The 17,273-nt window shown below is 43.9% G+C and overlaps 2 protein-coding genes across 11 annotated transcripts in view; one reads left to right on the top strand and one right to left on the bottom strand.

Annotated features, from left to right (window-relative positions):
- lrrc8aa (leucine rich repeat containing 8 VRAC subunit Aa) overlaps positions 1 to 5,198 on the bottom strand; it is a 52,886-nt gene extending 47,688 nt beyond the window's left edge. The window contains exon 1 of one of the 4 annotated variants that reach the window (XM_063073514.1): positions 5,114 to 5,198. Coding sequence is in view for 1 of the 4 variants with exons in the window: in XM_063073511.1 (XP_062929581.1) it covers positions 4,841 to 4,962 (122 nt within the window). In the remaining 3 variants the exon portion in view is untranslated. Of the gene's footprint in view, positions 1 to 4,840; positions 5,021 to 5,113 lie in introns of those variants that run through there. The other 3 variants (XM_063073513.1, XM_063073511.1, XM_063073512.1) reach the window with 3 other exon arrangements.
- Positions 1 to 17,273, top strand: part of LOC134359821 (kynurenine--oxoglutarate transaminase 3-like) — a 121,218-nt gene that overhangs the window by 57,557 nt on the left and 46,388 nt on the right. For 3 of the 7 annotated variants that reach the window (XM_063073522.1, XM_063073520.1, XM_063073515.1), the window contains exon 2: positions 16,389 to 16,531. The exons of 1 other annotated variant lie outside the window; for it this stretch is intronic. In XM_063073522.1, the coding sequence (XP_062929592.1) occupies positions 16,460 to 16,531 (72 nt within the window). In that variant the 5' untranslated portion in view covers positions 16,389 to 16,459. Of the gene's footprint in view, positions 1 to 364; positions 420 to 5,233; positions 5,365 to 7,075; positions 7,219 to 16,388; positions 16,532 to 17,273 lie in introns of those variants that run through there. 3 more of the 7 variants (XM_063073519.1, XM_063073518.1, XM_063073517.1) reach the window with 3 other exon arrangements.

Raw genomic sequence — 17,273 nt, forward strand, 5'->3', positions numbered from 1 at the left:
ACCCGTATTGTGCTGTAGGTTTTCTATGTTTCTACGTGAAACATTGCTGCAGAAGAATAGCATCTATCATCAAAGATCCCCACCACCCAGGCCATGCTTTTTTTTGCTGCTGCCATCAGGTAGAAGATACAGGTCCCTCAGGACTTGCACCACCAGGTTCAAGAACAGTGACTACCCCTCAATCATCAGGCTCTTGAACAATAGGGGATAACTACACTCATCCTACTTCTGGTGTTCCCACAACCAATGATCTCACTTTAAGGACTCTTTATATTTCATGCCCCCTTATTTATTGCTATTTATTTATATTTGCATATACATAGTTTGTTATTAATTGATCCTGTTTTCAGTTACTGTTCCATAGATTTGCGAAGTATGCCTGCAGGAAAAAGAACCTTCAAGGTTTTATGTGGTGACATGTATGTACTCTCATACTCTTTACTTTGAACTTCGATCTGGTTGAGTACTTAAATCACCTGGCATAGAAAGCTACTAACAGAATGCTGCTAAATGAGTTTAGTATAGAAAGGCATTTCATAGTTGACATGCACATAATTGGTTGATGGGCCTTTTCTGAGCTGTTGATTCTATAGACCATTTTATTAAAAAAAGATATCAAAATATTCATTATTTTTCCAGTCTGTATCATTGATACAACAGTTTTCGTGATTTAATAAATTATTTTTGTGCTTCTTTCCTTCATCTCTCCTCCCTTCACAAGTATTCTTTCATTAAGTTCAACAACCTGATGAGCACCTCGCCAGAGCTTCTTTCCTTTAAGTCATATTCAGGCCAAATCTCTTTGAGATATACTCCATTATCATGAAAATTGTGCTCCAGCAGAAAGAAACAGCTGAAAATGGGTCTCATCTGGACTGGGAACTGCAAGTGTGAACTGATACGAGAAAATCTGTAGATGCTGGAAATCCAAAGCAACACACATAAAATGCTGGAGAAATTCAGCAGGCCAGGCAGCATCTATGGAAAAGAGTCAACGTTTCAAGCCAAGACCCAGTCCTGAAGAAGGGTCTTGGCCTAAAACATTGACTGTTTACTCTTTTCCATAGATGCTGCCTGGCCGGCTAAGTTCCTCCAGCATTTTAAGTGTTAACTGTTACCATTTCATCACCACTCTTGTAGCATCTATTACTGTTGTGTTAAATAGCTAAAAAAAGCTTTTAGCTCAAGGATATTTTAGCTGACTGGTTGATCATTCCACGGAAAACAAAGAATACAAATTAGCCATCGCTCCTCGTTACACAGAAAGCCTTACAAATGCTAAGCCATTGTTAAAAAAAAGATATATTTAACCAAAGAGCAAGACGAACTTAAAACAAAACTGCAGTGCTAAATTTATTAAACTTTCTAAACAATGAGAAAGAAAAGGGTGGGTAGGTGCTCAAGCGTTGTACTGGACCTTGACTCTTAATGTTTTGTTATTAAGTTCACTTCAACAGAACAATTACAATCTCAAATCTTGGCAATGAGATATAGTTTGATAGGAAGAGTCAAGTAACTGATGAGAAGCTTTCAATGGAACTTCCTTTCATATCAGACAGTCAGTCGGCTCTAATCTCCATGTTTTCTCTAACATCTTAACCACAATGCACAGCTGGACATGGCTTTTCCACTTAAAATGGACATTTTGAACTCTCTCCATGAACCTAGCCTTGAACTCATTGCATAAAACCAATACTGCAACATTCAAGATCTCTGTTGTCCAGGTAAGTTAAAAAACACTTTATAAAAATGTACTGATCAGTAGTGGTCATGAAAAAATTATGCCAAACCCTTGATCATTTTATTTAGCAAATTCATTCCAACATACAAAAAGAAAAAAAATCAAGCCAAGACTCATTTGTTACTAAGTTGTTGCAACTATGAACAGACTTATAACCCACATGAATTCATCATCCCTCAACATTCCCTTGAACAAACTCTGAAGGAGAGTCCAGACATACAGTTTTCCGAAGGTGGAGCTGCCATTTTTTACTCTTATTGTATGTCAGCCTTTTTTAGTGTAAAAGTCCAAGTCATTTATTTGACTGTTTTGCTGCCCTAGAGCCCTAGAACCCTAGAAATTTATCTACTGTTATTTATCCACAATCATGGTAGTTACATAGGTGATACTCAAAACAAGAAGTTTTCTCATAACTACTAATATGATTTACAAAAAACCCTTACAACCCTTAGTTTCTCCCTCCTCTATTTATATATCTTGTTTTAAACTAATGCATTACAATTCAAATATGCTGCAGAAACTATGCTCTAAATCAAACACTAGTACTAGATGAAACAAAAAAAAATCTACAGCATTTCAATTCAGGAATAAGCTGCATGCCAGATAGGAAACTCAGCGAGTTTTCAATGACTCTTGCTGCAAGGTTTGGATGCAATAGAAGTATGAAAAATTAACTTACCCTTTTCAGATTTGGTATTAATTTGTAAAGGACTTTACTGCTTTCAAATAAAAGTTAAACTGTAAGACATGGGCTGTATTTAATTTTCCCTCAAGGATATCACATTGAGTTTCTGACAAAAGGACTAATCATCAAAATGTTTGAAGGCACAGCAATTCACATTACAACAGAAAGATTCCCAAAAATGAATGCAACTTCCAAGTAAATTGACTCTTCACAGCTGAAACTCCCTATCAGCCCATATGTCAGTGACTCAGACTCATCCCATAGTCACTAGTACCTGTACTGTATATTGACTGGAGACCAGCTTCTGCTTGTCTCGTGAACCTCTGCCACTAGTTCTTTACCTTAATGGTGACAAATCCAGTCAATATGGTGATGGATACCTGCTGCACAGAATACCCTAAAGCCCATGGCTATGGCCACAATCCAACTCATCTACATCTACATGAAGAAATAAATTGTATCAGTAGGGAATAGCTTCATTATTGAACTAGAATTAACTTAAAGATTTATTACCCGTGGGCAGCAATCACAGTTCAAGTTGATGTTGAGTTCAGGTAGTCCATAGATACATCTATTGATGTACATCAAAGAGTAGCAAGAAGCCTGCCTATCGTTAGGGGGAGTGAGTGGATGATGATGTGGGGAAAAGTTTTTTAAACGAGATTAATAAGACCATAATATATAGGAGCAGAATTAGGCCATATGGCCCACTGAGACTACTCCACCATTTCATCATGGCTGATCCAAATTTCTTCTCAGCCCCAGTCTTCCACCTTCTCCCCATATTCCTTTATGCCCTGACCAAACAAGAATCTATCAACCTCTGCCTTAAATATACAATAAGACCTAGCCTCCACAGTTGCCTATTGTAAAAAAAATCCACAGATTCACCACCCTCTGGCTAAAGAAATTCCTCCTCATCTCCATTCTAAGAGGACCCCCATCTATCCTTTGGTCCTAGACTCTCCCATCGTAGGAAACATCCTCTCCATATCCACTCTATCAAGGCCTTACACTATTTGAAAGGTTTAAATAATATAGGATTAGAGTAAATGGTTGGTTGATGGCCTGCCCCAGGCTCTGTACACCAAAGAGTTTGTTTCTATTTCCTACTTCAAGTTTTTTTATAAGTTTATGATACTTAAAAGAATAGTTGCAGTGAGCAGCAATAAACCCAAGAATCACAGGCAGAGAGTAGAGCACAAAGGGCGCTATTTTTGACATTATGCATTAATGCTTTTCTATTACACTGTAAATTTTACAAATTCTGTACACAATAAAATCAGATTACTTAGTTACAATGGAAACATGATCATTTGACTAATATAATCCAACTATAACTCAACAAAGGTGAACTATTTCACCTGGTAGAATCAACAAAATCTCAAAATAACGGTTCCACACAGAAACTAGATTCCAGTTACCAGAATCATTTATCAGATCCAAGTCGCCCAATTATCAACACCACATATCCAATTTACAGCCACCACCCCACAAAATAAGCATTATTCCTCTCCAAAGAAGGTGAACAGTGTCATCTTTAAGTTAATTCATGAGAAGTTTCAGTTGCTAGTTCATGACAATTAAGTGTTCCATTTGATCACTGGCATGTTATTTCCCAGAAGAGTCATACCATGTGTTGGTACTTGCTGCTTTTCCCATCAGGAAATGAGCTGTCATTCTATTCCTATCCCTTGATAGGCCAAACTGCTGCCTTGCTCATTCTAGAGGCCATCTCCCAATCATTCTATTCCCCAGAGCCCAGGCTGCCAGCCATTCCCAATCCCACCAGTAAGAGTCCAGATTGTCAGCCATTCCCACACCGAGCCCAAACTGACAGCCATCCCTATTTCTTCAGTACATGACGTCCCAGCCATTCCCATCCCTTTCTTCAGTGCCTGGTCTTCCAGCCATTCCTATCCCCACTTCCTCAGTGCATGTTCCGCCAGCCATTCCCATCTCCATTACATCAGTACCTGGTCTGCCAGACATTCCACCCTGATTTCCTCAGTGTCCAATCTACTAACCATTCCCATCCCCATTTCCCAATGCCTGATCTCCCAGCCATTCCATCCCCATTTCCCAATGCCTGATCTCCCAGCTATTCCCACCCCCCATTCCCCAATGCCTGATCTCCCAGCCATTCCATTCCCATTTCCCAATGCCTGATCTCCCAGCCATTCCATCCCCATTTCCCAATGCCTGATCTCCCAGCTATTCCCACCCCTCATTCCCCAATGCCTGATCTCCCAGCTATTCCCACCCTCCATTCCCCAATGCGTGATCTGCCAGCCATTCCCACCACCATTCTAATTCCCCAGTGCCCCAGCCAAGGTGCGAGGTGAAACACCTCAATTGATGCCAGCCAGCCGCCCAGTGCACTGGCTCAAACACAAGAAGGTATAACAGCTCACCTCGCGAGCACCCGCAGCCGGCTCCTCCTTCCTCCCCCTTCCCGGACGGTCCGGGGCTTCCCTTCCTGCCAGCTTCTCAGGTTATTTCGAGTGGGAGTCTTTTCCCCCCCGAACAAAAACATTCCCCCACCCCGCCGGAAGTGGCTCCGGGCGTCAGCCGGAAGAGGCGTAACGTCTCCCTGTCGGGAATTAGTATTTTCAAGGCCCACGTTCAAAATAAGAGAAATAAATAAGTGAGAAGGATATCAAAACTAATTTTAAAAACGAACTCACACAAGCTGTTCTAATGTTGGCTAAGGTAACCGGTGGATGCCATTGTTCCTCCTCGGTCGGTTCGGCGTGCCTGAGGGGAGGGGAGGGGAAGGGAGGGGAGGGGAGGAGGGAACCGGCGAAGCTGGAGGTCCGCCCCGAAGAGGCGTCACATAGCAGTTCCCCACCGAGCCACGGAACGCCAGTACCTCCAGAAGCATCAACAACGGGCGTAGCCTGGCGTTAATACCCAAAGCCGAGAAACACTCGTGTCAGTAAGTGTTAGGGGATTGTAAAATACACTCAGGATACTGGAAACAGTGTGTAGGAGTCGCCCGAGAGTCAGGGAACGGGTGCAGTCTGTCGAGGCTCGGACGCATTTAACTTGGATTGTGAGCTGTGTTTGGTTTATTGTTCCAATTTTCATGTAATTTTGTTTAAAATTGGCGCACGACTTCTTTTAGAAAGGTAGTGCTCAACGAGAGGTCAGGGGAAGTGGTATTTGTCTCTTTCCCCATCGGCTATTTTTATTTCCCTGAGTAGCACACTGCGCATGTTAGAAATCCGAAACTGAAAACAAACTACCAACTGAGGCATACTCATTAAGTCGGGCAGCAACAATTGGATAGATGAGCCAAGTTAGTATTTTTAAATCAAACGGACATGTTCCACTAGCCTGAAATATGTTTATGGTGTATTGATTGTGACCCGAGTCCTGACACTTCGCGGAAAGTGGCAGTTGAGTTGTCCTTGAGGTGCACTCCTTTTTAACTTTACTAGTAGGGTGGATTATAGAAAAATAAATTAGCGCGACAGGTAAGAACATACGGACGTGAAATTTGTTAACTTAGCAGCAGTTCAATACAATACATAATCTAGCTGAGAAAAATAATAAATTTTTTAAAAAATAAACAAGTAAATCAATTACGTATATTGAATAGATTTAAGTACCTGCAAAAACAGAAATACTGTAGTTTAAAATAAAAGTGAGTTAGTGTCCAAAGATTCAATGTCCATTTAGGAATCGTATGGCGGAGGGGAAGAAGTTCTTCCTGAATCGCTGAGTGTGCAGCTTCAGACTTCTGTACCACCTACCTAATGGTAACAGTGAGAAAAGGGCATGTCCTGGGTGCTGGAGGCCCTTAATAATGGATGCTGCCTTTCTGAGACACTGCTCCCTGAAGATGTCCTGGGTACTTTGTAGGCTAGTACCCAAGATAGAGCTGACTAGATTTACAACCTTCTGCAGCTTCTTTCCGTCCTGTGCAGCAGCCCCTCCATACCAGACAGTGAAGCAGCCAGTATGTTCTCCACGGCACAACTATGGAAGGTTTTCAGTGTACTTGTTGACGTGCCAAATCTCTTCAAACTCCTAATAAAGTATAACTGCTGTCTTGCCGCCTTTATAACTACATCGATATGTTGGGGCCAGGTTAGATCCTCAGAAATCTTGACACCCAGGAACTTGAAGCTGCTCACTCTCTCTGCTTCTGATCCCTCTATGAGGATTGGTATGTGTTCCTTTGTCTTAACCTTCCTGAAGTCCACAGTTATCTCTTCCGTCTTACTGACGTTGAGTGCCAGGTTGTTGCTGTGGCACCACTCCACTAGTTGGCATATCTCACTCCTGTACGCCCTCTTGTCACCATCTGAGATTCTACCAACAATGGTTGTATCATCAGCAAATTTATAGATGGTATTTGAGTTATGCCTAGCCACACAGTCATGTGTATACAGAGAGTAGAACAGTGGGCTAAGCACACACCTCTGTGATGCACCAGTGTTGATTGTCAGTGAGGCGGAGATGTTATCACCAATCCGCACAGATTGTGGTCTTCTGGTTAGGAAGTTGAGGATCCAATTGCAGAGGGAGGTACGGAGGCCCAGGTTCTGCAACTTCTCAATCAGGATTGTGGGAATGATGGTATTAAATGCTGAGTTATAGTTGATGAACAGCATCCTGACATCGCTGTTTGTATTGTCCAGGTGGTCTATGGCTGTGTGAAGAGCCATGGAGATTGCGTCTGGCGTTGACTTATTGTGGCGATAGGTAAACTGCAATGGGTCCAGGTCCTTGCTGAGGCAGTCTCGTCATGACCAACTTCTCAAAGCATTTCATCACTGTCGATGTGAGTGCTACCGGGCAATAGTCATTAAGGCAGCCCACATTATTATTCACAACACGCTGGAGGAACTCAGCAGGTCGGGCAGCGTCCGTGGAAACGATGAGTCGACGTTTCGGGCCGGAACCCTTCATCAGGACTGTAGAGGGAAGGGGCAGAGGCCCTATAAAGAAGGTGGGGGAGGGTGGGAAGGAGAAGGCTGGTAGGTTCCAGGTGAAAAACAAAGGGGTGGGGGAGGGGAGGGGAAGCAGGGAGGTGATAGGCAGGAAAGGTGAAGAAGGACATCTTGAATCAGAATGACATTCCACTGACATCTTCTACAAGCCTACTGACTCTCATAACTACCTCGACTATACCTCTTCCCACCCCACCACATGCAAAAATGCCGGTCCCTATTCCCAGTTCCTCCGTCTCCACCGCATCTGCTACCAGGATGAGGCTTTCCGTTCCAGAGCATCTCAAATGTCCTCTTTATTTAAGGATCGTGGTGTCCCTTCTACCGTTATCAATGATGCCCTCACCTGCATCTCCTCCATTTCCCGCACTTCAGCCCTCACCCCATCCTCCCGCCACCACAACAGGGACAGAGTTCCCCTTGTCCTCACCTACCACCCCACCAGCCTCCGGATCCAGCACATTATCCTCCGCAACTTCCGCCACCTTCAACAGAACCCCACCACTAAGCACATCTTTCCCTCTCCACCTCTCTCCGTTTTCCGCAGGGATCGGTCCCTCCGCGACTCCCTTATCCACACGTCCCTCCCCATGGATCTCCCACCCGGCACTTATCCCTGTAAGCGTAAGTGCTACACCTGTCCCTACACCTCCTCTCTTGCCACCATTCAGGGCCCCAAACAGTCCTTCCAGGTGAGGCAACACTTCACTTGTGAGTCTATTGGGGTCAACTATTGCATCCGGTGCTCCCGGTGCGGCCTCCTCTACATCGATGAAACCTGACACATTGGGGGACCGCTTCGTCGAGCACCTCCGCTCCATCCGCCACAACAGACAGGATCTCCCGGTAGTCACCCACTTCAACTCTGCTTCCCAATCCCATTCAGATAGGTCCATACATGGCCTCCTCTACTGCCATGATGAGGCTAAACTCAGGTTGGAGGAGCAACACCTCATATACCGTCTAGGTAGACTCCAGCCCCTTGGTATGAACATAGAATTCTCCAACTTCCGATAAATCCCTCCCCCTCCCTTCCCGTATCCCTATTTCACTCTGCCCCCTTCCCCAGCTGCCTATCACCTTCATGGTTCTGCCTCCTTCTACTACCCATTGTGTTTTCCCCTATTCCTTCTTCACCTTTCCTGCCTATCACCTCCCTGCTTCCCCTCCCCTCCCCCACCCCTTTGTTTTTCACCTTACTGGTTTTTCACCTGGAACCTACCAGCCTTCTCCTTCCCACCCTCCCCCACCTTCTTTGTAGGGCCTCTGCCCCTTCCCTCTACAGTCCCGACGAAGGGTTCCGGCCCGAAACGTCGACCAATCGTTTCCACGGATGCTGCCCGACCTGCTGAGTTCCTCCAGTGTGTTGTGAATGTTGCTTTGATCCCAGCATCTGCAGATTATTTTGTGTTTACCACATTATTATTCTTAGGCACTGAGATAATTGTTGCCTTTTTGAAGCAGGTGGGAACTTCCACCTATAGCAGTGAGAGGTTGAAAATGTCCTTGAATACTCCTGCTAGTTGGTTGGCAAAGGTTTTCAGAGCCTTACCAGGTACTCCATCGGGACCTTTTGCCTTGCGAGGGTTCACTCTCTTTAAAGACAGTCTAACATCGGCCTCTGAGACAGAGATCACAGGGTCATCAGGTGCAGCAGGGATCTTCACAGCTGTAGTTGTATTCTCCCTTTCAAAGCGTGCATAGAAGGCATTGCTTCACCAGATGAACTCATCGCTGCCATTCATGCTATTGAGTTTCGCTTTGTAGGAAGTAATCTCTTGCAGATCCTGCCGGAGTTGCCGTGCTTCCAGTGTCGCTTCCAGCCTCATTCGAAATTGTCTCTTTGCCCTTGAAATAGCCCTCTGCAAATCAAACCTGGTTTTCTGGTACAGGCCTGGGTTGCCAGACAAATTCAAAGTAAAGCAGCAATTCACTTGCATTTCTTGCAGTCCATTGTGCTGCATTTGGTGTTCATAATAAGGCATCCACTGCAATGGTGAGTCCAAATGCAGATTTGTGATTGCTTTGCAGAATATGACCATGAGGATCAGGCCATATGAGATTACACTACCTTACTATATTAACAACATGTTACAAAAACAAATCTTAACTGCCCTTAATTGATACTTTATTTCTCCTTACAGAGAAATTTCCTTTATTCTATCTCCTCTGCTACCTGAGTCAGAATTAGGTTTAATATCATTGGCAGCAGTACAATACAATGTATGAGAAAACTAAAAGAGAGCGAAAAAAAAGGTGAGGTAGTGTACATGGATTCATTGGCCATTCAGAAATCTGATAGCAGAGGGGAAGAAGTGTTTCTGAAACATTGAGTGTGTGTCTTCAGGCTCCTGTACTTCCTTCTTGATAATGGCAATACGAAGCATGTCCTGGGTGTTGGGGGTCCTTAATAGAAACATAGAAACATAGAAAATAGGTGCAGGAGTAGGCCATTCGGCCCTTCGAGCCTGCACCACCATTTATTATGATCATGGCTGATCATCCAACTCAGAACCCCGCCCCAGCCTTCCCTCCATACCCCCTGACCCCTGTAGCCACAAGGGCCATATCTAACTCCCTCTTAAACATAGCCAATGAACTGGCGTCAACAGTTTCCTGTGGCAGAGAATTCCACAGATTCACCACTCTCTGTGTGAAGAAGTTTTTCCTAATCTCGGTCCTAAAAGGCTTCCCCTCTATCCTCAAACTGTGACCCCTCGTTCTGGACTTCCCCAACATCGGGAACAATCTTCCTGCATCTAGCCTGTCCAATCCCTTTAGGATCTTATACGTTTCAATCAGATCCCCCCTCAATCTTCTAAATTCCAACGAGTACAAGCACAGTTCATCCAGTCTTTCTTCATATGAAAGTCCTGCCATCCCAGGAATCAATCTGGTGAACCTTCTTTGTACTCCCTCTATGGCAAAGATGTCTTTCCTCAGATTAGGGGACCAAAACTGCACACAATACTTCAGGTGTGGTCTCAACAAGGCCTTGTACAACTGCAGTAGTACCTCCCTGCTCCTGTACTCGAATCCTCTCACTATAAATGCCAGCATACCATTCGCTTTTTTCACCGCCTGCTGTACCTGCATGCCTACTTTCAATGACTGGTGTATAATGACACCCAGGTCTCGTTGCACCTCCCCTTTTCCTAATCGGCCACCATTCAGATAATAATCTGTTTTCCTATTTTTGCCACCAAAGTGGATAACTTCACATTTATCCACATTAAATTGCATCTGCCATGAGTTTGCCCACTCACCGAACCTATCCAAGTCACCCTGCATCCTCTTAGCATCCTCCTCACTGCTAACACTGCCACCCAGCTTCGTGTCATCCGCAAACTTGGAGATGCTGCATTTAATTCCCTCATCCAAGTCATTAATATATATTGTAAACAACTGGGGTCCCAGCACTGAGCCTTGCGGTACCCTACTAGTCACCGCCTGCCATTCTGAAAAGGTCCCGTTTATTCCCACTCTTTGCTTCCTGTCTGCTAACCAATTCTCCACCCACACCAATACCTTACCCCCAATACCGTGTGCTTTAAGTTTGCACACTAATCTCCTGTGTGGGACCTTGTCAAAAGCCTTTTGAAAATCCAAATATACCACATCCACTGGTTCTCCCCTATCCACTCTACTAGTTACATCCTCAAAAAATTCTATGAGATTCGTCAGACATGATTTTCCTTTCACAAAGCCATGCTGACTTTGTCCGATCATTTCACCGCTTTCCAAATGTGCTGTTATCACATCCTTGATAACTGACTCCAGCAGTTTCCCCACCACCGACGTTAGGCTAACCGGTCTATAATTCCCCGGTTTCTCTCTCCCTCCTTTTTTAAAAAGTGGAGTTACATTAGCCACCCTCCAATCCTCAGGAACTAGTCCAGAATCTAATGAGTTTTGAAAAATTAACACTAATGCATCCACTATTTCTTGGGCTACTTCCTTAAGCACTCTAGGATGCCGACCATCTGGCCCTGGGGATTTATCTGCCTTCAATCCCTTCAATTTACCTAACACCACTTCCCTACTAACATGTATTTCACTCAGTTCCTCCATCTCACTGGACCCTCTGTCCCCTACTATTTCTGGAAGATTATTTATGTCCTCCTTAGTGAAGACAGAACCAAAGTAATTATTCAATTGGTCTGCCATGTCCTTGCTCCCCATAATCAATTCACCTGTTTCTGTCTGCAGGGGACCTACATTTGTCTTTACCAGTCTTTTCCTCTTTACATATCTATAAAAGCTTTTACAGTCTGTTTTTATGTTCCCCGCCAGTTTTCTCTCATAATCTTTTTTCCCCTTCCTAATTAAGCCCTTTGTCCTCCTCTGCTGAACTCTGAATTTCTCCCAGTCCTCAGGTGAGCCACTTTCTCTGGCTAATTTGTATGCTACATCTTTGGAATTGATACTATCCCTAATTTCTCTTGTCAGCCACGGGTGCACTACCTTCCTTGATTTATTCTTTTGCCAAACTGGGATGAACAATTGTTGTAGTTCATCCATGCAACCTTTAAATGCTTGCCATTGCATATCCACCATCAATCCTTTAAGTGTCATTTGCCAGTCTATCTTAGCTAATTCACGTCTCATACCTTCAAAGTTACCACTCTTTAAGTTCAGAACCTTTGTTTCTGAATTAACTATGTCACTCCATATTAATGAAGAATTCCACCATATTATGCTCAAGGGGCCTCTCACGACAAGATCGCTAATTAACCCTTCCTCGTTGCTCAAAACCCAATCCAGAATAGCCTGCTCTCTAGTTGGTTCCTCGACATGTTGGTTCAAAAAACCATCCCGCATACATTCCAAGAAATCCTCTTCCTCAGCACCTTTACCAATTTGGTTCACCCAGTCTACATGTAGATTGAAGTCACCCATTATAACTGTTGTTCCTTTATTGCACACCTTTCTAATTTCCTGTTTAATACCATCTCCGACCTCACTACTACTGTTAGGTAGCCTGTACACAACTCCCACCAGCGTCTTCTGCCCCTTAGTGTTACGCAGCTCTACCCATATCGATTCCACATCTTCCCGGCTTATGTCCTTCCTTTCTATTGCGTTAATCTCTTCTTTAACCAGCAACGCCACCTCACCTCCCCTTCCTTCATGTCTATCCCTCCTGAATATTGAATATCCCTGAACGTTGAGCTCCCATCCTTGGTCACCCTGGAGCCATGTCTCTGTGATCCCAACTATATCATAATCATTAATAACAATTAATGATGGATATAGCCTTTTTGAGGCATCGCCTTTTGAAGATGCCCTTGATGGAGATGGCTGAGTTTGCAACTTTCTGCAGCTTTTTCCAATCCTGTTCACTGGCCTCAACCATCCCAGATGGTGATGCAGCAGTTAGAATGCTCTCCATGCTATATCTGTAGACATTTGATAGTCTTTGATGACATACCAAATCTGCTTGAACAGCTGCTGCCACGCCTACTTTGAAATTTCATCAATATGTTGGGCCCAGGATAGATCTTCAGAGATGTTGCCACACAGGAATTGAAACCGCTCACCCCTTCCATTGCTGATCGTTTGAAGAGGACTGATATGTGTTCCCTCGACTTCCTCTTCCTGAGGTTAACAATCATAGAACACAGAACATAGAAATCTAAAGCACATTATGGGTCCTTCAGCCCACAATGTTGTGCCGACCACGTAACCTACTCTAGAAACTGCCTAGAACTTCCCTACCAGATAACCCTCTATTTCTCTAAGCTCCATGTACCTGTATCTGAGAGTCTCTTAAAAGACTCTAATGTATTCGCCTCCACCACCATCTCTGGCAGTGCATTCCACGCACCCACCACTCTCTGTACCTACTTCCAAGCACCTTAAAACTATGCCCCCTTATGTTAGTCATTTCATCCCTGGGAAAAATCCACATGATCAATGCTTCTCATCACATTCACCTCTATCAGGTCACCTCTCATCCTCCATTGCTCCAAGGAGAAAAGGCTAAGTTCGCTCAACCTATTCTCATAAGGCATGCTCTCCAATCCAGTCAATATCCTTGTAAATTTCTTCTGTACTCTCTCTATAGTATCCACATCCTTCCTGTAGTGAGGTGACCAGAACTGACCACAGTACTCCAAGTAGGGTCTGACCAAAGTCTTATGTGACTTTAACATTACCTCACAGCTCTTGAACTCAGTCCCATGGTTGATGAATGCCAACACACCATACGCCTTCTTAACAACACTGTCCACCTGCATAGCAGTTTTGAGTGTCCCATGGACATGAACCTCAAGATCTCTCTGATGCTCCACACTGCCAAGAGTCTTACCATTAATATTGTATTCTCCCTTTAAATTTGACCTACCAAAAGGAACCACTTCACACTTATCTGGGTTGAACTCCATCTGCCACTTCTCAGCCCAGTTCTGCTGATGTCCCCCTGTAACCTATGACAACCCTCCATATTATCCACAACACCTCCAACCTTTGTGTCATCAGCAAACTTACTCATCCACCCTTCTATTTCTTCATCCAGGTAATTTATAAAAGTCACAAAGATGAGCGGTCCTAGAACAGATACCTGTGGAACACCACTGGTCACTGACCTCCATGCAGAATATGAACCTTCTACAACCACCCTTTGCCTTCAGTGGGCAAGCCAATTCAGGATACACGAAGCAAGGTCTCCTTGGATTCCATGCTTCCAATCAATTCCTTGGTCTCACTGATGTTGAGTACAGTTTTGTTGCTGTGACACCACTCAGCCAGCCAATCTATCTCACTCTTGTGCACTACCTCATCACCATCTGATAGTTCTATAGTTCTGCCAACTATAGTTGTGTCATCAGCAAATTTATAGCTGGTGTTTGAGTTGTGTCCAGTCATACAGTCAAGGGTATAGAAAGAGTAGAGCAGTGGGGTAAGCACCTATCCTTCAGTGTGCAGGTGTTGATTGTCAGTGAGGAGGGGATGTTACTTTTGATCTGCACTGACTGTGTCTCCTAGTGAGGAAGTTAACAATCTGGTTGCAGAGGGAGGTAGAGAGGCCCATGTTTTGGAGCTTGTGGATTATTATTGAGGGTATGATGGTATTGAACTTTGAGCTGTTATCAATAAACAGCAGCCTGTCAAAGGCTCCCGATGTGGCCTTTTATATATTGGCGAGACCCGACGCAGACTGGGAGACCGCTTTGCTGAACATCTACGCTCTGTCCGCCAGGGAAAGCAGGATCTCCCAGTGGCCACACATTTTAATTCCACATCCCATTCCCATTCTGACATGTCTAACCACAGCCTCCTCTTCTGTAAAGATGAAGCCACACTCAGGTTGGAGGAACAACACCTCATATTCCGTCTGGGTAGCCTCCAACCTGATGGCATGAACATCGACTTACTCTAACTTCTGCTAAGGCCCCACCTCCCCATCGTACCCCATCTGTTACTTATTTTTATGCACACATTCTTTCTCTCACTCTCCTTTTTCTCCCTCTGTCCCTCTGAATATACCACTTGCCCATCCTCTGGGTCCCCCCCACCCTTGTCTTTCTTCCCGGACCTCCTGTCCCATGATCCTCTCGTATCCCCTTTTGCCTATCACCTGTCCAGCTCTTGGCTCTATCCCTCCCCCTCCTCTCTTCTCCTATCATTTTGGATCTCCCCCTCCCCCTCCAACTTTCAAATCCCTTACTCACTCTTCCTTCAGTTAGCCCTGACGAAGGGTCTCGGCCTGAAACGTCGACTGCACCTCTTCCTATAGATGCTGCCTGGCCTGCTGCGTTCACCAGCGACTTTGATCTGTGTTGCTTGAATTTCCAGCATCTGCAGAATTCCTGTTGTTAGCCTGTCAAAGGTATTACTGTTGTCCAGGTGATCCAAGGCTGAGCCAGTGAGATTTCATCTGCTGAAGACCAATTGTAGTGATAGGTAAATTGCAGCAGTTCCAGGTCCTTGCTTAGGTGGGATTTGATTCTGGCCATGAGCAACCTCTCAAAGCACTTCATCAGAATAAATGTAAGTGCAACTGTCTTTGAGGCAGTTCACCCTGCTCTTCTTGGGCACTGGTGTGATTGTTATGCTTTTGAAGCAGGTGGGAGCTATTGACCGCAGTAGTGAGTGGTTGAAGATATCCTTGAACACTCCTGCCAATTAGTTGGCACAAGTTTTCAGTGCAGATGCACCATTGAGGTCTGACACCTTGCCAAGGTTCACCTTTTTGAAAGATGTTCCGAAGTTGGCTTCCAAGACAGAGATCACAGGGTCACCAGATAATACAGGGATTTGCACAAGTGTAGTTCTTTTCTCCTTCTCAAAGTGTGCATAAAATGTGTTGAGCTCATCAGGAAGGGAAGGATCACAACCATTCATGATGATAGATTTTGTCTTGTAGGAAGTAATGGCCTGCAAACCCTGTCAGAGCTGACATGCATCCAATCCTGTCTCTAACTTGAATCAGAATTGTTTTTTTGCTCTTAAAATAGCCTTCTGTAAGTTGTACTTAGATTTCTTATATAGTTCTGGATCACTGGTCTTGATTGCCATCGATCTAGCCCTCAGCAGACTGCGAGTCTCCTAGTTTATTCACAGCTTTTGGTTTGGGTATGGACAGTATGTTCTCAAAGGTACACACTTATCCACACAGGTCTTGATGAAACCAGTGACAACTATGACATATTCAGATTTAAAGATGAATCTCTGAATATTGTTGAGTCTACCGATTCAAAGCAGTCCTGTGTTTCTCCTCTTCCCTTGACCATGCCTTTGTGGTCCTCACCATTAGTGCTGCTGTCCTCAGTCTCTGCTTGTATACTGGAAGTAGAAATGCAGCCAGGTGACCAAGACCAACTTGGATTTTTTCTAATGAAAGATTTCTGACCTGATACATTTTCTGCTTCTCTTTCTACAGAGGCTGTCTGACTGGTTCCTGCGTTTTCTGTGTTTGTGATTTCCAGCATCAGCAGTTTTTAAAACATTTTCTATAGTTATAAGGCTGCTTAACATATTGTACATTCATTTTTGACAGATGATGATCAGAAGGCTCCAAGAATTGTAGGAGTATCTTTCTGGTTCCTATTTACCCGGAAGATAGGAGAAATGCTTAGAGGACTGGCACAATTGATCAAAAGAAATAACCCTTTGATCAACAACATTTTAAATAACCAGAAGGTGAATAAACCTCTTTGTCTAATTACTCTTTGTGTTCCAAAGAAATAAAGGAAGGAAGCATTCCTTGTTTTGTGCATAAATGCAGTGACTAATGTTAAGGAAATATGGCAGACATTTTTGTTTGGAGCTGTCTCCCACAGGAAAAAAATTACAGATAATTTGTTTATGGTATTATTTTAGAGGAATGTTTGGAAATCCAGGGAAAATTCCCTCCTTTCGTGATGGTCAAGATTAATGGTCAGGTAGTTAAAGTTAAATGTCTCAAAGCCGAAGTGTACAGCAGGAATATTATAACAAATATGTACATGACAATTTGTGCAAGCTTAGGCACAAAATTGAAACAGCTGGCTGTGCATTTGAAGCAGATAATGCTCTAAGACAAGGGTTCCTAACCTTTTTTATGCCAATGACCAATACCATTAGGCAAGAGATCTGTGTTCCCAGGTTGCAAATTCCTTTTCTTGTATCTCAACTTCAGCAGTCGAGATATCCTTCATTTCCTGCAATCCATTCTTTTCCATGCTTTCTTTCATAATGCTTCCCTTATTTACTCAATGTTTTATCCATTTGGTGATCATCATGTGTAGGCCGGATTTAATTGTAGCACACCAGCAGCTGACACCAAAGGATTTGGTTCAGGTCACCACATATCTTGAACGTAGAACATAAACTTGGTTTAATGCAACTCTGTTGTAGTTTTACAGGATTTTAAATGAGATCTCATCTGTCAATTTAGAAAGGA

This window comes from Mobula hypostoma, chromosome 21, assembly GCF_963921235.1.
Source record: "Mobula hypostoma chromosome 21, sMobHyp1.1, whole genome shotgun sequence".
Lineage (NCBI taxonomy): Eukaryota > Metazoa > Chordata > Chondrichthyes > Myliobatiformes > Myliobatidae > Mobula > Mobula hypostoma.